This window comes from Pavona decussata, unplaced genomic scaffold (genome assembly GCF_977016875.1).
Source record: "Pavona decussata unplaced genomic scaffold, jaPavDecu1.1 SCAFFOLD_217, whole genome shotgun sequence".
NCBI lineage: Eukaryota > Metazoa > Cnidaria > Anthozoa > Scleractinia > Agariciidae > Pavona > Pavona decussata.
The window spans coordinates 464,619-488,744 of NW_028145622.1; the positions used below are offsets into that span (position 1 = coordinate 464,619).

Sequence of the window (24,126 nt, forward strand, 5' to 3'; positions counted from 1 at the left end):
TAATAATATGGTAGAAACGCGTACGAATCAACACAGCTGACTAGCAGTAAGCTGGGAAAAGATGAAAAGAATACTGCAGATATTGAAACTACAATAATTTTTCATTAATCAGCATCTCATTCAGGTGGATTAGCAGTTGTTTCATGGCTACGCTTTAATAGGATATAACTTTAACCAAAAGAAAATATTAAGTTAAATCTGACAGTTTGAATTACTGGTCTTGATAACAAAGATGAATAAAAATAACTAAGTACGTAAATTATGATCATCCGGGTGAGTGTAGTCCTGAGAAGGACTGTTTGTGGTGACTTTGACTGACGTTTCGACAACCTGAGCGGAAGTCATCTTCAGAGTCAAGTGAATTGTGGAACGTCAGTAGGTGGTATATACGTCTCTGGTTGTTAACCTGATTGGTCAACGAAGTCCAGATGTTATTGGTCGTTTGTCAGTAAGCCGTGATGTTATTGGCTGTGAAGACTGTAAAAAGTGATTGGTGCGTTTCGATCCGTCTTTTGTTAGTCAAAAAGTCCGTGGGTCTATTGTTAGTAAAATGTCTATTGTTTGTTTGTTTCGTTGTTGTTGTCAATAAGTCGTTTGTATGGTGCAGGTAGTTGTAGGCAACGGTTGAGTGGCGTTTGTTCTAAGTTAGTAAACCAGCTTTCCAGAGTGAGTCGTTGATAGTAATTTGTACAGTAGGTAATGCACTTGGCAGAGTCCCAGTCGATTCTGTGGTTCGTTTGTAAATGGTGCTCAGCAATGTGATTGTTGATATCACCATTTCTAGTTGCTCGTTTGTGTTCAGTCAGTCGTACGTTTAAATTTCTGCCGGTCTCACCAATATAAGTGGCCTGGCAGTCGCAGCATTTGATCTTGTAAACTGCTCCCTGTCTGCGGTTAGGTTCGTCTTTGTCCTTTACTTTCGTCAGTAGTTGTCGTAAAGTGGTTATAGGTTTGTGAGCTACACGGATATTGTAGGGTTGCAGAATCCGTGCGATAGTCTCAGAAGTGCCCCTTACGTAAGGTATAGTTACAGTACTAACGGGAGTCGCGTCGTTGTTTGTGACGTTAGGTTCAGTGTTCTTGTAAGTGTTACGTCTAACAAAGTCCTTGTTGTAGTTGTTCTTTTTCAACAACTATTGGTTCATGGGTGCCTATGTTGGCCAATATTGGTCCATGGGTACTCATATTCTAGGGTCGACAATTACCGGTATGGGTCACCATGGAGCAATGTTGGCTGTTCTTGAGTGGGTACTCAGGTATATTAGTGACGGGTGCCTTGTTGTAAACGTACTAAAAGTGAATCCCCAAAACGTCCAACTTCCCAGTACTTAACGGAAAAGTGTTGATAATTTTCTGCATAAAGTCCTAGATAGAGGTCACTTCCAAAATGTTTTGTCAAAAAAATAGTTTGCCAGAAATTTTTTAACACCAAAATAGTTCCTTATCGCCAATTTCACACTACCATGAAGGTCTTCGCGGCCCCCCGTCACTAATATCTCCGAGTACTCTTTCTTCCCAACTGACTTTTTTTTTTATTGTTATTAAAGCGCTGATTTTTCCTTGTGTACCGGCGTGCTTTCCATTTGCCAGAACTGACCAGCTCAGCTAATCAGTTTGAAAATAGAACGAGAAATTTTGAAGAGTTAGCTCTAAAGATTCCTCATAATGCAGAATTTGGAAATGGTTTGCCCCATTTTTGAAGGAACTTGAAGGTCTAGCACCGGAGCCAGTTGTTGAAAGTGGTGCCTTTTTTTCAGCGGAATAACCAGTCTCTGGCCAGCCAGTTCGGAGAAATGGAAAGCGCCTCTAGTTTGCCATTCTTCCCTGTACCTAGTCTATAGTATATTCGTTCTTTCCAACGTGATGCACAACAGCATGTTTTAGCTCTGTTTTATCGTTCTGTCTGTTTTGGTTTCGTTTCGTATTTCACAAGGAAAACTTAGTCACTGTTCTCACGAGCAAAGAACATCCAATTAAAACTATATACAAGAACATGGCCATGCACCTGAATCAGCACAAGATCGAACAAAAACACACTTTTTTATAGAACCTTTTCAGTAAAGGAAAACATGCTGTTGTGCATCACGCTCGAGGCCGTCACATGAGATCTGCTGGCGATTCCTGTAGACAAACGAAGAGACCCGAGGCAGCCCACTGGCTGCACGTTTCCAGTATGTTTTATTATTTAGAGAAACGTCCTACTGTTCTCTTTGCAAACTGAGGATCCAGCCGGAAACCGCGTCATGTGCCGCGTTTAATAATCGAGTCCACAGCAAACATCACGACTGCTCCCGCAAAGTTGGCTGTTAACGTAGGACGCGAATCATGTAATTCCACCACAGATTGCGCGGTTTAAATCTTTTGATGCAGAGTGTCATTTACGTCTATCGGTGTGGCTGCCTGGTCTCAGAAGAAGGACACTTGCAAGGGACGTCAAGCGAAATCCAAGAAAACCAAGACCGTTAGCCTGCAATGTACGTTGTAACATACTCAAGATATAACCTATAAAACTGGATAAAACAACAACAACAACAAAAATACTTATCTTTCTTTGATATACTGAATCACGGAAGGCCGGTGAACAAGATGAAATCACTGGTGACTTTCAACTTTGCGAATCGAACAGCACTCACTTTCGTTCATAAACCAAGATCTGAGTTAACCGTCAATCTGAATGAACAACTTCTCAAACTCGAATACTGCCTAATTTGAATTTGTAATATACTAAAAACTTCATGTTCCGTGCATTCCGACACGCCATACAAGCTAATTAGCCTTTCTATTGGTACTTTTACGTCGAACCGATTAGTGTGAATAACTTTTTTCAAATGCTTAGTAATAATTCGTCAACTGCCTTTCCAAGGAAACTTATGGAATGTCAAGTATGATTAGGGTTGATTAAAAGAAACGAATATTAACAAAAGGCGACAAGTGAACACAAAAGAAACGACTTCATTGATAAAACGAAAAGGATGGTGTATACGAATGTGCTATTATAATGCGGGCTTTCTCCCGCCACCCGTTTTTAAAGTGACGCTCAATGGATACTCGTCCCCAGAGCTCTTTCCTGACTCTGTCTTGGGGGTGATTTTGTGTTATGGTTTAAAGTGCCCCTAACCCTTCAATTTGTTTTCTTTTGGTAGATTTCCATATCTTTCAAGAACTCATTTTCGAAAAAAAATTTGAGAAATATTGAATCCTTTTTTTTTTACGAGCGCTAGAAGTGAAGGCATACTTGTCGATATTTTCACCTATCGTTCGCATTAGTCCCCCACTCGGCCAAATACGGAGCGTGACGTAAGAAAAGGACATCGTGCAAAAATATCCGAAGATTCGCGGTAATGCTTCAATTGTAAACAGAGAAAATGGTTGGAAAATGTGTGGTTTTTGGATGCAGCAGCTCTCGTAATGTTGAGAAAGGAATCAGCTTGCATAAGAGGGGTGTCGAATGGTCCCATTCAGTTTAAAAGTGCTCGCAAAAATTAAACGGGTGCTCGCTTGCTCGTGCTCGCAAAATTTTTGCAACTGCTCGCATGCTCGCACTCTCGTTAACATGTACTCGATTGCTCGAGATTTCGTTAATCCTATTAATAAAAGAGAGATTCCAGCTCGCGGAAAATTTACGAAGTACTCGAAGTGCTCGCTGCTCGCTATCTCTATTTTTCTAAAGTGCTCGCTGCTCGCCATCTGTATTTTCTAAAGTGCTCGCTGCTCGCAAGAAAAATTTGACAACAGCTAGTGCTCGCAAAAATAAACACAGTGGTCGCATGCTCGCAAATGATCGCAAGGACCACTCGATACCCCTCATAAGATTCCTTCTGAATCCTTCTGGTGTCCTTTTCTTACGTCACAGTGTCAAATATCGGACGCTTCTCATTGGCTCGTTCGTAATGAGCCCACGAGAGAAAAATTTGTCCAGCGGGGCTTAAAGGGCGCAAAAATTTAAAAATTTCAGTAACTTTTAGCGCTCGTAAAATAAAAAGGATTCAATATTTCTCAAAATTTTTTTCGAAAATGAGTTCTTGAAAGATATGGAAATCTACCACAAGAAAACAAATTGTAGGGTTAGGGGCACTTTAAGTGCTATGCTATGCTTTGTTTGTTTGTTTTGTTGTTGTTGCTGTTGTTTTTGTAATTTAACATAGCGTTGTTGGTATTATTATTATTATTATTATTATTATTATTATTATTATTATTATTATTATTATTATTACTATTATTATTATTATTATTATTAATTAAATTCAAAGTTACCTTTACTGACCAATATCAGAGCATTATGTGATGTCGAGTAACGGTTACCGGTTACATACAAAGGGGACATGCCAGGCAATCTAAGCTTTCGATTACCTACGTTTTCGAGGCTGAACAAGCTAAGGTGCATGACGGAAAGGGAGACTGACCGCCTCAACTGAATGTCTTGAACGCTTACAACTTTCTTTCATTCGATGTCCCCGCACAGATAATTCGGATTTTTTCTGTTTTGTATAAGTTTTGGTTAAATTTCTTATCGCTTTTTAGGCCATTTTTTTTTAGCATAACAGTGTTTATATTAGTTTAGTGTGAGCTTACCGTAGTTTGAGTATTGTAAATGTTGTAAGTATTGTAAGTCATATTGTAATCATTGTATTTTTCATTAATTAATGTTTTGCGTTATTCTGAGGTCATTTCAACATTTCTCAAATGTTTCGCTGTCACTTTTGAATCCTGGGACGAGGTTAAATAAAGGTGGCTAAGTTTAGATTCCATATCTTGGCAAAAACACTTGATAAAAATCTATATGACTTTTTGAAATCTAGCTACCACGTGACCAGGCCCTCGCCGTGGCTTTCTCCCGACCAGCCGCCATCTTGACTGTATTGAGTGTACATATCACCGGCAGTAAATCTAGGCAATAAGTATAGAAAAATGCGATCTACGTCAGGTTCATTAACTCGATCAGATTATCAGCTTAAGTGAAAGTTTGGTGAAGGGGGTTAACATTGCAGATATTCTAACCCTCCCGATTTGATGTGTTACCTCCCGCTCTCCCGATTTTCATCAGATTTTTCCGATTTATCATGAAATTCTGAAAACAAGGCAAGTTTTTTTTTGCCATCTGATTGTAGAACGTTACGTATTACACTTTCCTATCAAAAGAAAAGCCCAAACATATCTGTGATAAGAATAAAAACCTTATAGCATACCACAAAAATGATTTCCAATGCAGGAAATGCCACTTGAAAGAAACTAAATTTGCAAAATTTCCTGGGGGGAATACCCCCATACCCCACTAGAGGCTCGCGCCTTAGGCACTCGTGTTACCGCCTTCGGTGCTAAAAAAATACTCCGTATATTCCTTCAAAAGGGGTTGGAATCTCTGACATTGATGTCCGTTTCGCTTGGAATTTAAATTTTGGGAACTGATTATTTTCTTTCATCGTAGCCCTGGTCTTGAAGAACATAAGCACTTTGGGTGATTGTTGGAGGTCCCTGAATCTGTTCACGGTAAATTCCACCATATTGGAAATGATCAAGACATACAGTGCGAAATATTGTGAATTAAAAACTAATTGTGCTCGAGCTTATTCCGCGAGAGTCTGGTAACTATAACGCGCTTCTCTTGAGCCGTCGTATCGCCGAACTCATCCAGCGGTTCTCCCCACAATCCAATATGGCGGCCAAAGTTGAAGCATTCGAGTGTGATCCTGATTTCTGCCCCAGCTGTGGATCTATCCTTCCTCTTCCTGGTTTAGAGGACGTCGTGTCTTGCAGCCTTTGTAATTTTCAGAAGGATACCTCTGGTAAGATTTCATCGTGTTTCTGCTTTTAAAAACTGTCCTCGGCTGACGAACTTTAGTACATGACGCATTGGATCTCCCGTAGTAAAACCTTGTGTTCAAGCTTAAGCTTAAACACCGAACAAAATTCCCGCAGAGCATTCACCTCCCACGAGTGTGTTCCAGGTTCGATTCCCAGTCTCGACGTCATATGTGGGTTGAGTTTGTTGTTGGTTCTCGTCCTTGCTCCGAGAGATTTTTCTCCAAGTACTCTGGTTTTCCCCTTTCCTTGAAAACCAAAATTTCCAAATTTCAATTTGTTCTGGAATCTGAGGGTTATAGGTTTGTCAATCATAACAGACTGTTAAGTGTCACCCTTGTTAAACAAAATCGATTGATTGATTGATTGATTGATTGATCGATCGATTGATTGACTTTAAGGGTTCTCAGTGGACTGAGTTGAGGTTGAAGGTCTACAAATTGATACAGGACTGAGCATATAGCATATGCATACAGTGGAACCTTCATATAGGGACACCTTTGGGACAAAGAGATATGCCTCCTTAATGCAGGTGGTCCCTGAAAAGAGGTTCAGCCGATTTTGTTAATAGTTAATAATTATTATTAATAACCTATGAACAAAGGCCTGCTTTCTTGATGAGAATTTAAGGAACCAAGCATAAAATGTGATGAAATTTAAGAGAATGTACGAGAAATTGAGGGCAGGCGGAGTACATGTAGGCACAGAGGCGGCCAAAGAAGAAAACAAACAAAGTACCACATTTCATGTACGTCATGGAAAGCTTCATGACAAATTAATGACGGACAGCTTACCAACAGATGTACATGACTAATAGCAGCAGCCAACATTTTTAGAGATTTGTATGGAAAAGTGAGAGCATGCACAGTTAACCAGTTTTGACAGTAAGGAACTCAACTGTTGTCAAATTGAAGCTATTCTAGTAGTAAACTTGGAATGTTTTAATTGTTGACTGTCATCAATTGTAATTGGGGACGTATAATAGTGCTATCAATCCTCTTTGGTGGTCGGTTACCAGGAGATAAGTAACTAGTTGTCGCCTTAATGGAGGTTTCAATAGCATTTGGGACATCCAAAAACAGAAATATTATTACTGTCCCTTTCCCTTTAATAGAGATGTTCCTGTAAGTGGTCACAGATACACATACTGTATACTGACTATAAAGATTATATTGAAATGTTTATTTCTGGAACATTTAAGGTTTGTGTCTCCTTAATAGAGGTGTTCCTGAAACTATGGTTTCCACTTTTATTTTCTAGTTCCCTGTAAGCGCAAACAACTTTACCTGTGAACTTTAACATTGTGTAGGATAATAATTAGTGTTTCTTTTTGCAGACTTTGAAGGGATTGAAATTCACTCAAGGAAGGTTTTCAATGTTCCAAAGGAAAAGATGATCCAAGCAAGAACAGTTGATGAGTCAATAGGACCAATGGTAAACAAAAATAATATTTTTTTCTGTTCTCACTGTCATTTTAAATTTTTGGGAACTGGATTGTCGTTGAATATGTTACAGTATACATGTACATGTACCATTAACTTGATTGATCAATATTCCGGTAGTTATATGCTGTAACAAACATTAACTACATGTATTTTTGCTTATTTTCAAATTAAATTGTACTTTGCTTGTTGTGTATACCCTGCCTAATTTAATTCAGTATGTTGTAAATGTTTTAAATAGGGAAGCTAAAATAATAATAATAATAATAATAATAATAATAATAATAATAATAATAATAATAATAATAATAATAATAATAATAATAACAAAAAAAAATGTACATTGCTGTCTTAATGGTTGGGTTCGGTTCACTGTATTCCAGAATAAGAATAAGCAGACTAGCTGTTAGATTTCTCTTTATAAATAAGTAACATTTCTGCAAGCTTTTGCTGATTCATGATAATAAATAAGATCCATTTTGTACTTCAGTCAGTAATTCCCAGAACCTCTTATAAGGGATTTCTGGTCATCATTGTATGTATTCCTATATTACCGGTATAGCGTCAATCGAACGTACCCTAATGTAGCATCATGAATATCATTGGGTATCTCACTGGAATTCAAGCTCAGAACAACATTTTTCTATTTGTGCAACTATAGTTAATAAAAGGCATTAATGGTTATGAAGCCTGACAAACTTCTTTGTTACATGTGTTTGTTAGAAGGTTTGGCCTTGACTGTGCACAGACCACAATGAATTTTGAAATGTGGTGAAGCAACTGACCAATAGATAAGAAACGTTCCAGTTAAGATATTCAACTGTAGTGTGAACATGAAAACAAAGGATTGTGCATGGCTGCAGCCCTTCCAACATAAATTGCAGTACCATTGTTTTCATGGCAATGATTCATAACAAGTCCTTCTATTAGGGTCTTGACAATCTGCTAGCCATCGAGCCATGCGAGGCAGATGTGCGCGGCACTCAGGTTAGCCTAAAAAACACTCCGGTTAGCCTAAAAAGCACTCCAGTTACAGCCTAAATAGCTATAGCACTCCGGTTAGCCTAAATAGCACTCAGGTTAGCTTAAATAGCTCCCCGGTTAGCTTTACGGTTAGCATTTATGTTGGGGGTTGTTCATGCCTCACAAGCCTCGCATGTTTTGTTCATGCCTCGCACGTCTGCCTCGCATGCCTCACATGTTTGGCTCGCTGGCTCACTGGCTCGCACATTGGCAACACTCCTTCAATTAACTATGTTAATTTAAATATGAAATGACCTACATGTACATATTTGTACATTTATGTAGGTGCCACAAATTTTCCTGTAGTTTAGTGGCTTTAACACCTGACCAGCGTGTGGATCGAAGGTTAAGAGTTCTGAGTGAGTTATACATGTACACCTGTCAGAAGCTGATGAATTGCATACTTGTCCTTAACACTTGAGGCAAGCTGAATGCAATATCCTTTTAACTTTTTTAACTTTTTGTTACCTTTGTTTATGTGACTGCAGGTTGACAGAAAATGTTCCAACTGTGGCCACGAGGGCATGACATACACCACAAGACAAACGCGATCAGCTGATGAAGGACAAACAGTGTTTTATGGCTGTCCACAGTGCAAGTAAGTGTCACTTCATGTCATGTCATGCTACTGCTACTTGGAATGTGATTGCAAATTTTAAATTAACGTAAAAGTTTCACTTTAGGGACCTTAACTTACCCCGCCATAAGACTGTACATGTATATGCCAAGGAAAACTTCACGTAAAATATAAACTGTTTTGCCATCATTCCAACTCATTCAGTTTGTCTGATGTGGACCAGGAGCTAAAATTCATAGGGATCAGACATTCAAGTTCAGAGAGAGAAAGGGAAATTCACTAATTTGTATTTATATTCCTTTCTCCTTGAAAAAAAATTAATTTGGTCATTTCACATAATTAATTGTATAGACATGCAGATTTAAGCTCTAGAGAATGACAAAGAAATGCACCAAATTGTATAATAATATTATTATTTAAACATGTGCAAGTAAAATACTGTGTGCTGTTTTACTAAATAAATTAAACCTTTTGCATTGCAATGCTTTAATCTTGCTGGAGTACAAGTCATGGTTTTGGCTCAACATTTGAAACCAAACCACTGCCACGAAACGTATACATGAAACAAACTCTGTTGTGCAACTTGTACATGTGTGTATGTACTGTGCACCAACATAGCTTGTACTTTGTTTCATCCATGTACACTGTCTTGTACTTTACCATTGTTAGCTGAAATTTCTTCTCTTTTTTTTTTGTAGGTTTCAAGAAACAGAGTACTCATAGGGATACTCATGTAGCAAAATTTATTATCGTATAAATAATTTTATTTATTTAAAGAAGTGGGTCCTACCTTGGAGCTTAAAGTGTTCTCAAAAACAAATCCAATGAGGCCACTTTGATCGACCTGCCTTAGTAACAATTTCAGTAGAGGTATATACATGTAAGTACACTGTATATTAACATACACTTTACAAGATATTTTGGTCAAAATATTGAAATATTTGACAAAGAACCTTCTCTCTAACATGGAATTGCTCTTAGAGCAATCAGAGGAAAATGTTAAGACGTGATATCTTTGTGAAAAACAAAGTATAATTAATTTTTAACAATTTCTATAAAAATACACATAAAGAACACTTGAAAAAATCAATTAGCCAAATTTTTCAAGTTGCATTCATGTCCATCCTTAAACCATCCGCAGCCAAAGATAATATTAATACTCGTTTCTGTGCGCTTGTTTTCACTGTCATTTTTATTGAATTGGAGTCAGGGACTAGTGTTTCATTTTCATGTACCATAATTATTTATAACTCAGGAAAAAAAACATTAAAAATACCTTGAAAAGAGAAGTGTTGTCATAAAATGCCAAAAAGGGATTGAAAATTCACCACTTACTATACATTTACTGTACAACTGACATGCAATGTATACTGCAGTCATGTAATTTGTATGTATATAAAATTATTTTTTATATTAAATGGCAGCGAGTCACCTATTTTTAGTGATCACTTTGAATAGCCAAAAAAATATATTAAATTATTATTTTTTTTTTTCGATTGGAACATTGAAATAATGGTTCAGTTTTGTTAACAATAACCCCACAAGCGCACAGAAACGAGTTGTAACCTCAGATCAATCCAAATACACCACATGAAAGCTTTATATGTGTACGTGTATGGGTAGATATTAGCAAGAATTTGAAATTGTTATAGAATAGTTGAAAACCTCTTCGAAATTTGAATTAAACCTTGAGATCCTTTCCTCGTTTTTTGTTTGTTGTTGTAACACCTATCCCCCCTTGCTTGTCTGCTTACCTTAGATAGATAGATAACCTTTATTTTAAAACGATGAATATTAAAGCTAAAAAGCTTGTGGGGTAGTTTTTGCTAAAAAACTGAACGTCTACAAAAATATAAAAAATAGGCCTTTAGAATGCTTGACTGCTATTAGACTAAATTTCGCACAGGTTGTGTGATGCAGGTTATAGAGTAGTTTCCGCCAATGCATCGAGAAACAATACCAACGATATTTTATTTATTTATTCATTTATTTATTTATTTATTTATTTATTTATTTATTTATTTATTTATTTTAGGACCTTTTAACTATTTGGAAATTCCAATTTAGCTTCCGCATCCCCTCCCCAGGGCTGTCAACCTCACACGTCTTCAAATATGGAGAAAATGAGTTCCCCGGCCAGCAATAACAAAATGCCTTACCGGAGGCGTCGCATCAAGGCCAAATTGACGGGTTCAGTTGGGGCGGGGGGGTTAGAAATTCAACAGTACCACAAACACCGTTAAACATTTCACATTTCGTTCTCAGAAAGTCCAGTCTACACCACTGATAGCAAACTTCGCCAATTATCGGGAGATTACAGACATAAATCTGGAAACCGGGAGATACGGTTCAAAATCTGGAGACTCCCGGATTATCCGGGAGAGTTGACAGCCCTCACTGTCAGCCGTCTCCTGTCTGGCCAGTTTAAGCCACCCTCCCAGTACTGTAACTCCAGTTACCCTCTGGAGGCTATACATTTATTTTCTTTTTTTTGCTATCGTACGTATTTTTTCTCTCAAAATTTTGCAAAATGAACGTTTAAATTAGCACTTTGCACGTAATAGCTCCTGAAGATATGAAATCACAGGGAGTCCACAAAAGTTGTGAAAAAGGAATAAATTAATAAATTATTGACTTACGTTGTTTGTTTCTTGTGGTTTCCTATAGTGCTCATTTGCATAAAATTTACGCGACAGCACTTATGTCGTGTACTGAGTTGTGCGCGAGCGGATCTGAGCTCTGCTGACTTTACTATATATAGTAAAGTCAGCAGAGCTTAGATCCGCTCGCGCACAACTCAGTACACAACATAAGTGCTGTCGCGTAAATTTTATGCAAATGAGCACTATAGAAAACTGCAAGAAACGAACAACGTAAGTCAATAATTTATTAATTTATTTCTTTTTCACAACTTTTGTGGACTCCCTGTGATGAAATCATTGCAAAAGTTTTAAGTCCATTCCAATATACTATTTACCGAAAGCTCTGTGGCCTTTCCTTCATGTGGAGGCTCGGCTGCTTAGACTGTTGTGAAGTTTATATTTTGGCCAGACTGTGCTTGTTTCTTTTGAGCGTTTGTGTGCTTGTCTGCAGCGATCAACAGGTATTTCATTCTTTTTCTTACTAACACTACTAGATAGGTCGTAAATACACTAATCTGAGTTGTGCATATGAAATTCCCAGAAGAATTTCAGTCTGATTTCGACTGTCTTTTCCTGACCATTAGCTCATTCTCGTACAGACGTTTTTACTGACTTTTGTCGCACGTAAACATGTTTTGAAATGATTTCATAAACATAGACTTGTACAACACAACTATAAGCCAAATCATGTTCGGGTCAGCCACTTCTCTCGAAAACAGGCAAGAAAGACCTCAGCATCCGAAGTAGTAATCGGAACTAGTAATCGGAAGGTCTTAGGTTCGACTAGTATAGGAGCACTCGGATTTTTTTCCGAGTATGCCTGTGTCATTTACTGATTAATACATCATTCTCATTTATTTAAAGGTTTAACATATTCCATCACATTATTTCCATTGCGCATAGGAGGAAAAGCGAAAAGGAGGCCTGTATGATAACATCCAAGCAAACGAATTTTTTATATTTCTAAGTTCTTGAAATTTCTTTACTTTTTCTTTAGAATTGTACATATATTTAAGCAGTCTTTTTAGTTCCTGGCAGGTCCACACCAGCCTCGGTTGCCACAAACCGACCTGCTTTAACAAAAATTATATGTATGTATGTATGTAGGTAGGTAGGTAGGTAGGTAGGTAGGTAGGTAGGTAGATGCCGCACATTGTCATTCCAATCCTACTAGCAACATGGATGATGTTTGTGCCATTAACCTACATGTAGTTTAATGGCCTTAGCTCCCACGAGTCTCCTGTAGCTCCTGCAGTGGTAGAGCATCCGAACTAGTAATCGGAAGGTCTTACATGTAGGTTCGACTCTTGATAGGAGCACTCAGATTTTTTTTCCGAGTTTGCCTGTGTCATTTACTGGTTAAAGTGCCTATAATCACCCCTACCCAATTCCTTTCATTCTCAAAAGTAGACGTAGAAAGTAAGCCAAAACAAGCAAAATAATGAGATTTGAAGTTATTCTCGATTTTTAAAACGCGATCGAAATCACAATTTCCGAAGTTAAAACCGCGCCATTAGAGGACTGGCACTAGTGAGTTGTGACGTCAACCCGGTATCTCGATAACAAGCACACAGCAAAACAGTAGTGAGTCGGAGTGAATTCTACGCGAGCTATTTGGGGTTTCTGGCCGATTTTTTAGCCTAAAATCCGAACACTGACACCGAATCCGAGCAAAGCTGTAACGCAGATGATTCAGAATTTAACTACAACCCCGGCTACGTGATTGACGCGACTATCAAGCACGTAAAATAGGAATGAAAGGCCTACACAACTCCTACTCGCATGTTTATCGCTTCTATCTCAGTCTTTTGATCAATTTAGCTTCTTATATGTTTACAGCTGGTTGGCATGACGATTTGAAGGATTTGTATGATAATCATTGATAGAACAAAACCATGTGCTTAACTGTAGCATGTTTTGTATTTTGATCTCAAAGGACATTCTGGGGTTAGAGTTCTGCGTTTAGCGCCTGTTTATTTCACCTCTTGTTGTTTCTGTTTAGCCGCTGTCGTTCTTATGCCATTTCATTTTACTAATATTTAGATCTAGTTTGGCTCGTTTCAGTTCGCGGTCCGGTGACAGTACAGCTTCTAGTTAGGATTGAACCGGGTGATAATCTTTAACCTCCGAAAGCGACCGCTATTGTTGTCATCTTTGTGAGGATGCAACTGTGTAATTACATCACTTTATCTTACAGTTTTTGTATTTCGGGGCCCGGCCATTTGTTTTTGTGACAAGATGTTGTGTCTCTGGTCGTTGCTATTTGTTTTTTGATCCTTTCTCTAGCACTGTAGATTGCTTCGAGAGCTATGCAATGCGTGAAATGTTTGTTTAGTTACGGCTTCGTTTTTGCATGACCCTTTGCATCGCCTCGCTTCGCTCCGCTCTGAGGTTTGTGTTGGGGGAGCTTGCTATTTTCTAAATATTTGAAATCTTTCGGTTTTAAAGAATATTTTACTGGGGCTCGAGGGAAGTGTAAATAAGCAAGACTTTTCCTATGAACAAGAGGCTTGCCTTTTGTCAACAAAAATACCCACATCAAATTTTACTTCGCGACAACATGCGGACCGCTGAGGAGACATTTTTCGTGGTGTAAATATAAGCTTATTCAGTTGATTTTTTTACCATCTTTAAATTGTTTTTAGCTGAAATTGTTCTTGTATTAAGAGAAGTAAAACCGCACAACGTTTGGAAAGCCATTGCGTGTGTACTTTTTCAAAATATCTCGATTTCCAGGTAAGAAAAGCCGACCTTTCGAGCAGTATTTTGAGCAGTACAGTGTATGTCAATCGACCGAGATTTTCGATTGACTCTTAATTACTGGCTCGTTCTTCACAGACAAATTCAAGACTGAAGCTTTTTTAAAAAGAATGATCTGTTCTTCTTGGAAAGGCTAATCCCAAACTTATACGCGTGGAATTGAGAAAGAAAAAGAACTAGCTTTATCATGTCACTGTGGCCCCTCATCCGCGCGCCAACAGACAGCAGTCTCAGAAGTAAGAGACTCCATTCGCCTCTTCGCATTTTTGTGAGTCTAGACCAATTGTAAATGAAAATAAGTTTACTATTTCAGTAGGTTTTTTATTAGCTGCACCTATAAGCTTAAATAAAAAAACGGAAACTTTTCTTACCGCACGTTCGCGGCGATGTTTGGAAATGGTTTAAATCTGGTCACCGCTTTAGCATGGGCAGTTGGCGTCACATTAATACCGCTATCATCTCGTTTCAGTCTTGGGAGGGTTGGCTTGTTACTCACTTCATCAAGAAATCAGAATCGACGCATGAAGTCGTCGTTCACGAAGTGCTTGGAGCATATTGACGATTTTCCAGGTTTACCCGCTTTTGTTTCATGAAATCGATCTATTTCTTTCTGCATTTCCTTGCTTCATCATTATCGAACAGTGTAGCGAGCAGAACTATACCCTTCTACATAACTGTGAAGGCAGCATATTCACCTACCACATACCATCCTAACACATTCCAAGTTCAGTACAGAGAATGTAGTGACAAATGAGCAAATGCACTGTGACTGAGATACCGGGTCGACGTCACAAGCTTGTTAGAACCCAGTCTCTCAACTGCTCCTTTTTGTATTCAATATGGCGGAAAACGACCTATTTTGGGCGATTTTGTCGTCTGATAAAAACAAAACGAAACATGGAATACGATTTATTTCTTCGCAAAGCGTCTTAGACATGCATAAATTTTCGAAATTCATTAAAACTGTGTAAGGGTGATAGGCACTTTAATACATCATTCTCATTTCTTCTTATCTTTGGGAGTGTTTTCATGTATTAAAGCTTACATGTATAATAATGACCTCTATAATGACGTTGTACATGAAATTTGAAAGTCACAAAACCATTGTGTGATAGTTATGTAAATTATAAGGTCTTGTTTGAGAAATGTTGGAATTGACTGATGTATAATGCTAGATCATGAATTACAATGTCATTACAAAGGTCATCTATACTCTCTGAGTTTAGGCTATTTGTGTTTTAACAGAATGGCATTATGATATGTTATCATTTTCTATTTGTAATGCATTGTATTCAATTTAGCCTCTTTCATTCCTTTCAGATCCCATGAACTTGTCATTTGCAGGCTGTGGCTTTCTCGGAGTCTACCATCTTGGTGTCGCAGCCTGCTTAACATCGCATGCACCACAGTTTCTCAAAAATGTAACAGCTTTTGCAGGGGCTTCTGCAGGATCACTAGTTGCCGCCGTGCTAGCAACATCAGCTCCTTTAAACAAGTGTTCTGATTATGTAATTGAGCTCACTAATGAAGCTCGTAAACACCCGCTTGGGCCTTTCAATCCTCACTTTGACTTGGTAGGAAGCTTAAGAAAAGGTCTTGAACTTCATTTGCCATCAAATTCACACAAGGTTGCCTCAGGGAGGCTTTACATTTCTGTAACAAGTTTAAAAGACAGGAAGAATGTTATTATATCTGAATTTGAGTCAAAAGAGGATTTGATTCAGGTAAGATTTGTTTTCAATTAATGATTTTACTCCTAGATTTTGTGCCAATTAGTGTTAATTGTTATTTGTATTAGTTGTACATAACAATTATTAATTTAAATGCAAGATGTTGTACTAGTCAGCTTTTGACAGAATGAGAATTTAATTGATTTTGTTAGTACTTCATAGGACAAATTATCACTCCGAAATGTTCCCACACTCAGATTTTTGTAAAATGTTTGCAGCAGTTAGATATCAGAAAGGCAAAAAGTTGGGGTATTACCAAGGCTATGTGAAGCTACATGTTAGCTACAGCTGTAGCCTTCATTTTCAGGTTTCATTAAAAGCGAGTCCACAGCTCACAGCCCATTTCCCACTTCTTGGCCTATGGCCCATCAATCCTCAGGCCAGACCACAATCCTTGACCCGGTGGCCTGCAGCCTGTTGGTCGCTTCTCAGCACTAAGGCTAGAGTTAAGATTAATCTTAGGGTTAGAAGTGGGCTGTGGCCTGTGGTGTTAGGTTCAGGGGCCACTGGGTGGCAGACTGAGAAGTCAGTTCGCCTAGGAACCAGTGTGTTGCCAGGCCAGCCTGGCCCAATTTTAGCAAAGCTCTTTATTCAATATTATAGAAAGTACAGTATTATTGACAAGATTTTTTCTGTTTCCAAGGTTTTGCTAGCAAGCTGCTACATTCCCTTTTATGCTGGACTGAAATTTCCACAATTTAAAGGACAGGTACGGTTCATCATTGTTTTAATAATTATTACTGTACATGTTCTTTCAATAATTTTTGTTAGTCTGGTAATGTCAATTATTTTCCTGTAATACAATAATTTATTGTGGGCCAGCTGTCAATACTGTCTACATTAGGCTTACTGTTATCAAAGTCATCCCAGACCTTTTGGTCATTATCCTTGACCAGGAAATTGTAGCCAAGAAAAACCTCTGTCAGCAGGCTCATTAATAGTAATAGTTACACTGTATACTGCAATTAGTAACTCCTAGTTGCTTTTTCCCAAGTGCACATTTAACAATCAATCAATCGATCGATCGATCGATCGATCGATCGACCGACCGACCGACCGACCAACCAACCAACCAACCAATCAATCAATCAATCAATCAATCAATCAATCAATCAATCAATCAATCAATCAATCATTCAATTATAAAACAATTAACCAATCAGCCAATTGATTGTAGCTCAAATTGACGCCATCAAATTACAGGTAGTCAACAATCAATCAAGGACGAAATCAATCTTGAATTAATCAGTCAATCAAATAACCAGTCACTGAATCAGTTTGATTCCCAAACTGAGATACAGTAACAGTTCAGGTGTTATGCTATTCTAAGGAGACCAAAAACTTGCGAGAAAGAATTGAAGCGGAGAGCTACTGTGAAATGTTACATTAGCTACTCAGGCAGTTACCAGTACATGAATACTGCATAGAAGGAACTTCTCCTATGAGCTAACAATGGGATTTGGGCGTAATGCCCAGTTTTACAGTGTAGTATCTTTGCTGATACTACAGAGTAAATTGGCCAGTCTAAAATGACTTACTTGAGTTATTTCCTTGACCCTGGCAATGGGGGAATTATGGGCCAGAAATTATTCTTCGCCATTCTACTTGGTCACGTTCAACCACTGCCGTTTCACTCCATGATGCAAAAACCCAAGGCTGTCCTTTCTTTCTCTGTGGTTCTGCGCCAGGTCTCTCTCAGTCTGCCACAACCCTCTTTCCCTCTGGAGCTTAGGTTAATGCCTTTTCGGGGTGTTGGTTGGCATCCATTCTGAGAATGTGGCCAATGAACCTCCAGCACCGCCGGTAGATTTGCTCACTGATGTTGCTGATGTTAGCCTAGATACGGATCTCTTCATTCAAGAGATTGGATACTTTCATAAGCCAATAGGTCTTCATTATCCTTCTCAATTTCTTTGGTAGGAGTACATCCAGCTTGGTGGGGTCGTTCTTAGTCCCACACCACGTTTCACACCCGTATAGTAGAACAGCTGTAACGTTTATCGTAAAGATCTTCAAGTAGTGGCGAAGGGAAGGCACTTAACCGAAAACCCCGGCCCTTCAGGTTGGGGTTGGGCATGGGGCGAGTCCCCCCATCCCTGTTTCAGTCCTCTAGAATCCATACTCGTTTTTAGACTTTCACACCAAAAATTTCTAAAATCAAATCCATACCCTTTGCTGTCGCGTATGTATACTGTACCTACAGTCGACTCCCGATAACTCCAACCGTCAACGGGATTGAAAAAGGTTCAAGTTATCGGGAGTTGAGAACAAATGAGCAGAAATAAGGGGAAAACGGTGTTTACTGTGTATTTCTATTCATACATTGTCAATTTTAATAAAATTTAATTACAGAGAAGTCGAGTGAAAATGGAACAATACTGTATTTCTAAGTTATAAATCAAAACGTAACGTGACGCGAAACAAAAAAAAAAAAAAACAAAAAAACAAAGCAAAGCAAGAGGAAAAGACTAGGTACTGCGAACTTTGGAGGCTTCAAAGACAAACATGGTTCGAGTTATCGTGGGTAAAATTATATAGAAAATGACCTGAAGGAAAACAAAAATTGGTTGGAGTTAGCGGAGGTTCGAGTTATTGGGAGTGGACTGTATATAACTTAATAATGATAGCAGAGTACTTCCCCCCCCCCCCCCCCTCCTCCCCGCAATTAGAATTAAAATAAGAAAAAGGATTGGTAGTTAATGCTACATTGTATCACAATTATAAAATTACTAGAAGTGCATATTTGATAAGGGAACAGTCCGAGATTCAACGCATCACTTTTGGTTCTGTTGACAGAAATGGGTTGATGGTGGACTAAGCGATAACTTGCCAAGGCTTCCGTTTGGCCGAACCATTCGTGTTTCTCCATTCAGCGGTAAACACAACGATATCTGCCCACAAGACGAGTCACAGGGCTTTACCGACGTCACTTTCCACAACATGAATGTCTACGTTAACAGGGAAAATCTTCAAAGGGAACTCCAAATTTTTGTTCCACCTAAGAGGGATGGAATAGAAAGTCTAGTCCAGTTAGGTTATGATGACACTCTTAAGTTTCTACAGGCGGAGAATTTGTGCAATTATTCTCTAACTGCTCGACATTCTTATTTACCCATAGAAAGGCGCTGAGATTAGCTCTTTAATCAGCGAGTCGAACATCTCATTTGGAATGAATTCATTTGATAATTATTGTTATCTCCTATCTGGTATAATTATGCTAGTACGGTGGTAGGCTCGATTTCTGCCTCTAGCTGTTCATTTGGGAAACACTGCATGGCTTGCAATCAAGCTTGGTACAATGTGTTTGGTATGATAAATTGGTACTGTAGTTGAAACAAGTCTGTTAATACAGTTGTACCTTACTCATCGATACTGGAAAAAATATGGTTTCCTTTTGTTCTATCACAATGTGTTTCTTCTTTTTACTCTTTGAGTCAGTTGGTAAAATTCTTAATAATAATAATAAGTGTGACTACTCACATGAAACTTTCTAATCCTTACTTTCTTTTAGAATATGTATATTAGGGAAGTGGTTAAAACTACTATACTCGTACAGGACTCACCACCTCACAAAATAAGTGGTGTTCTCTGCCTACACCCCCTCCTTCCTCAAAAGATGGTGTCTTTCTTGCATAGCCACCCTCCATCAAGTAGTAAAAAATGACAATGATATTCAAACCTCACCTTTCTTGTTTATCTAGCAATGCTGACTCTTGCTAGCTGAATATTTTTGTGTCAACTCAAATTTTAAAGCCAATAAAGTTTCGTCGGTAATGTTCATGAGATAGATGGCGTCTTTGATAACCCCCCACCCCAGACAAGGTGGGTCCTCTTTAAACAAAACCTGTTATTACCAGTTCCTTTATGCTCAAACCCCGACAACGTTTGAGACTGTGGCTGGGTGGGGCAGTGGTTGTATACACGATGGCAAGTAGTACTCACCACAGTAAAACTACAACAGCCAATAAATGCGTGACCATTGCAGTTATGTACATGACTTAAACAGCTGAGAAAAGAAAACCTGTAATTTCATTTATGCAAGGAGTCTCGTTATTGGAACTTATCCTTCTGTGAGTTCTCTACTGTCAGAGGTTTCTTCCTGTTTTTTTTTTTTTTTTCCTCCTCTGGCGAAGTTTATAAATAAAATAAAAACGTTCGCGCTTGAACGGGATTCGAACCCATGACTCTGCGATACCTGAGTACAGTGCTCTTAACTAACTGGGCTGCTTTACTGGCTGGAGGAATAGCAGCATTACGCGCGTGTATCACACGTGGAAATCCTCCAAATTGCGCGTAATTTACTGGGAGCTGCTCATTTTCTTAATTTGTGATTGGTATGATACCCATAGAAGTGAGGAGACGTCAGTGAAACATTTGAATTTCAATCGTAACAACTCTAGTGTTGGAATAGTTGCAGCCGAGTAACGATAGTTAGAAAAGAGTATCTGCTTTCTGCTCGCAAATTGTGGCTCTTGATAGTCTTAAGTAGATAGCAGAAACACCCTCGCAGTTCTTATTGATCACCATATTGATCGCGTAAGAAAAGGAAAAACAACATTAACAGCACTGGTCGGCACGTGATTAGTGTGGGAGTAATTACCTAAGTCATTGTAAACTGTGCACCTGTTTGACTTTGATGTAATATATCAAGCACGAGGGAGAGTGTTTCAACCCATTTCCAAACGCCGAGAATTTGGTTGAAAAAGAGGCGGTAGAGGGAGAGCGGAGGTCCTTGTATTACGACAGCCGTGGAAAACTTGAAGCAAAGCTAGCGTATACTAAAGCTGTCCAATGAAAGCTTTTCACTGAAAAGTATACAAAGTGCATCTCTCTACTCTAAACCCGTAATACAAAAAAATTGTACTGTGGGCAGATTTCAAGTTCCCGCTGAATGGAGTCATTTTTAACAAATGTTTTCATAACTGATAGTTTCTTTGGTTAAAATATGTTAACGTTTAAAAAAATCAAATGTTTTTTTTGTAAACGAGCCCGTGGTCTGTGATTGGAGAACGAAGCAATAGCTAATAGGATACAAACAATAAATCCTCCGCTGAGAACAATAGCGGCCACAGGATATAGAGACCAGTAAAAATAGAGATCTGGAAGAGATACGGCACTAGCGAATAAACTCAACGTTTCGGCAAAAACTTAAGCCTTCATCAGTTGAAAGCGATAAGAATTTACAAAGAGCACAAACATATAAAGAGAGAATGCAAATTTTCATAACTGCTAAATTTATGCCTTCTGAGTAGTCAAGGGATTCCGACGAATCATTGTGGTTAAATATGTGTTCTGAAAGTTGTCCCTTCAGGTAATCCTGTTTCTAAAACGGTGATAAAAAATAAATAAAGTAAAACTGGTGTGACTGATGGAGAACTGTCTTAAAACTGGAGCTTGGAGTTTACCCAAAGTCACTCAAATACTTTTTAAAATAGTTTCTTCTTTCGCCTCTTTTCTTTTAGTCTTGGTATGATGGTGGCTTCACTGACAACCTGCCAAATCCTCCTGGGGGATTTACCATTCGAGTGTCTCCGTTCAGCGGGAATAGCGAAATCTGCCCACGGGATAAATCCCGAGTCTTGTCTGAAATGCACTGGAGGAATATGCACGTGTTTGTCAACAGGGAAAACATGCGGAGAGCAGCGAACATTTTGTACCCACCCAGGAAGCGGCTTCGTAGGGAAATATATGCGGATGGCTTCAGAGATGCTCTGCAGTACATCAACAATAATCAGCTGAATTAGAGAATTGTTCGTTTCACACTTTACCGTAGACTGTTCACAGTCCCCTATTTTTCTGTGGGATTTTCAAGACTCGTACGCTTCGATCGAACTCCCGCCATCTTCGTTTGTAACGGCGGGCGCAACCTGGAGAGAGTGCCTAAACTACCGAGGGGGGCCCTAGTGCGGGTACGTTGAGTAGGGGAGGGGGAGCAGGTTGCGACCGCCGTTACAAACCAAGACGGCGGGAGTTCGATTGAAGCATACGAGTCTCGAAAATCCCATGGAAAAATAGGGGACTGTCAACAGTCTAACTTTACCGGAACAATCCGTAGAATTTGCATGGGGTAACTGCTTTGCTTTCACCCTGTCTGAAATCCGGACAAACTTCAAACGGTTGTGGGCTACATGGACTGGTTTTCCCTTACAGAGACTGGTTTATAGCGAATGGACTGGATTGTGGAACGGAGAATTCTTTTTTAACAGTTTTTTCACTTACGAGTCTTCGGGAGAGGGATGTGATAAACGATTTCCCATTCCCTGATTTAAAATGATTTTTTCCCAGTGCCAGTGAACAGATCCTATTCCCATTGTGTCAAGTCTCATTTTAATTTCGCAGTGTATAGAAGAGGAAATCCAAGTTCCTGCTTTACCCGTTTAAGAACCGTTTAAATCAGCAAATATCATGGAGACTATATTTCATTCAAAGTGCCGGCAAGCCCGCTGCAGCTGCCTACATGAAGTTCAGGATCCTGTGACTGGATATGATAGTTGTAAGGTCCTTGTACAACTGCCATTTCAAATACAAAGAAGACTCTAGTTACGAGGGGCCCGAAAATGATTTTGTTGATCCATTAAGCCTAAGTTGTATAAAATCCCTAACCCCTAATTGAAATTGTTGTAATGTAAGGACGGTGTTCCTAATGCAGAGGTGTTTTTTTTTTATGACTATGCGGGAAGAGAAGACCTTAGTAAGGACTGCTGAAATCCAAAGAGAAAATTATGGAAAAAAAACAACCCATTTCTAAGATAATTAAGAAGCTTCAATTAGTAGCAGCAGCAGTAAATAAATAAATAAAAATAAAAGTTTTCTCCGTGTGCTTTTCACATTGTTGCCATATGAACGTCACGCTCGTAAATCAAAGACGTAGGAAAACGGAAGTAGCGTTGGATTTTGGCATTTGACCGTGGTGCTGGTTTGATTTGGAACTGGTGTGCAGACGCTGGACTCAGCGGTAGCGATCCATCCAAACACTTGAAGATTGACATGTTTCAGTTGGTTTATTTTTCATATTGCAAAGTAAATACGACGTTTAAAAAAGTGTCACCTCCGCACTAAGGGAAAATCACCTGTTTTATCGCTTTTCTCAACTCGAGATATCGGAGCCCATAAACCCAAGGGTTGAACGACGAATGGATAAACGACACGAGAGCGACAAATGTAGTTTAGCTGCAGCTCTTTGCATGGGTCATTCTCCATTACAAGGATAAAATAAACAACAGCGCTTGGAAGAAAAGTCACAAGAAATAAACCAACAATTATTCCAATCGTCACGGCACCCTTTTTGTTCCCTAAAGTTTCGCTTGAGAGTTGGCTATCAGCAATGGTCCTTTTGTGCTTTTGAACAGCTGCAAAAATTTTGCCGTAACTAAAAGACATAATCAACAATGGTATAATTATTGTCGCGACCGAACAAGCGATCCAGAGCTTTTCTAGCTGTTCAAAGTCGTTCAGAACTAATCTTGGAAAGCCAAAAACGAAGGATCCAAGCCAGATAAGAAATATGACACGATAACATCGTTTCTCAGTCACAACTTGAGGGTAATGCAGAGGATATACCACCGATATAAACCTGTCCAAACTCACAGCGCTCAGACTATAGGTGGTGGCTGTTACTGTCACAATCCAAAGAAATCCCTCAAGTTTGATAAGCCAGGAAGGGAGATACACGAGAGCATAGCAAATGTATAAGGGAGTCATCGTTAAGCCTATGAAGAAGTCGGCAATAGCAAGCGAAATGATGTAGTAGTAATTCATTCGGTCGCGTAACCCTGCCGTGCGGTATAGAGCCACAAGAAGGGCTAAGTTCCCTCCAACTGCAAAAATGCCGCATAGAAGCGACAGGGAAATATATATCACCTTGGATGTCGTACTTAATCGAATAACACAATGTGGCTGCTCGCAATTAGCACAGTCATAAAATTGATTACTCGTATTTGGCCCAGTAGATGCGTTCATGACTTTCTTGCTTTGAATTGGCAGAGCTTCTCGATCTTCTCTCAATTGTAGAACGAAATGATATCAGCCAATTACAACAGAGTGATAACACGCGGTTGCAGGAAAGACTTCCTATCCCAAACTGATGATCTTCTTTTGCTAGAAGGACAATCGTACGCGTCCAATTAGGTAAAATTTTTAATCGAAATGAATCA

At 38.9% G+C, this 24,126-nt stretch overlaps 2 protein-coding genes and 1 pseudogene across 3 annotated transcripts; 2 read left to right on the forward strand and 1 right to left on the reverse strand.

The window, feature by feature from the left end:
• The first annotated feature begins 4,082 nt into the window (after window positions 1-4,082).
• LOC146459690 (DNA-directed RNA polymerase I subunit RPA12-like) lies at window positions 4,083-10,548 on the forward strand. Its single transcript, XM_085089197.1, has 4 exons — window positions 4,083-5,783; window positions 7,136-7,233; window positions 8,753-8,862; window positions 9,540-10,548. Exons 1-4 carry the CDS (start codon window positions 5,654-5,656, stop codon window positions 9,562-9,564), a joined length of 363 nt encoding a protein of 120 aa, XP_084945323.1. The 5' UTR covers window positions 4,083-5,653; the 3' UTR covers window positions 9,565-10,548.
• Window positions 10,549-11,851: 1,303 nt separating this feature from the next.
• On the forward strand, window positions 11,852-22,779 carry LOC146459691 (patatin-like phospholipase domain-containing protein 4). Of its 2 annotated transcripts, none has more exons than XM_085089194.1 (4): window positions 11,852-11,944; window positions 15,564-15,967; window positions 16,617-16,682; window positions 21,436-22,779. In XM_085089194.1, exons 2-4 carry the CDS (start codon window positions 15,569-15,571, stop codon window positions 21,715-21,717), a joined length of 747 nt encoding a protein of 248 aa, XP_084945320.1. In that variant the 5' UTR covers window positions 11,852-11,944; window positions 15,564-15,568; the 3' UTR covers window positions 21,718-22,779. The 2 variants fall into 2 exon arrangements, with proteins under 2 accessions (XP_084945320.1, XP_084945319.1); XM_085089193.1 differs by lacking the exon at window positions 21,436-22,779 and adding an exon at window positions 18,770-19,753.
• Window positions 22,780-22,924: 145 nt separating this feature from the next.
• On the reverse strand, window positions 22,925-24,126 carry LOC146459692 (adenosine receptor A2a-like; annotated as a pseudogene).

Bases quoted from the DNA above. Each gene is read 5' to 3' on its own strand.
- LOC146459690 (XM_085089197.1), top strand. From the start codon at position 5,654: ATGGCGGCCAAAGTTGAAGCATTCGAGTGTGATCCTGATTTCTGCCCC. The intron at 5,784-7,135 runs GTAAGATTTCAT...TTCTTTTTGCAG, and splicing joins TTTTCAGAAGGATACCTCTG to ACTTTGAAGGGATTGAAATT. The intron at 7,234-8,752 runs GTAAACAAAAAT...ATGTGACTGCAG, and splicing joins ATGAGTCAATAGGACCAATG to GTTGACAGAAAATGTTCCAA.
- LOC146459691 (XM_085089193.1), top strand. From the start codon at position 15,569: ATGAACTTGTCATTTGCAGGCTGTGGCTTTCTCGGAGTCTACCATCTT. The intron at 15,968-16,616 runs GTAAGATTTGTT...TCTGTTTCCAAG, and splicing joins CAAAAGAGGATTTGATTCAG to GTTTTGCTAGCAAGCTGCTA. The intron at 16,683-18,769 runs GTACGGTTCATC...TTCTGTTGACAG, and splicing joins TTCCACAATTTAAAGGACAG to AAATGGGTTGATGGTGGACT.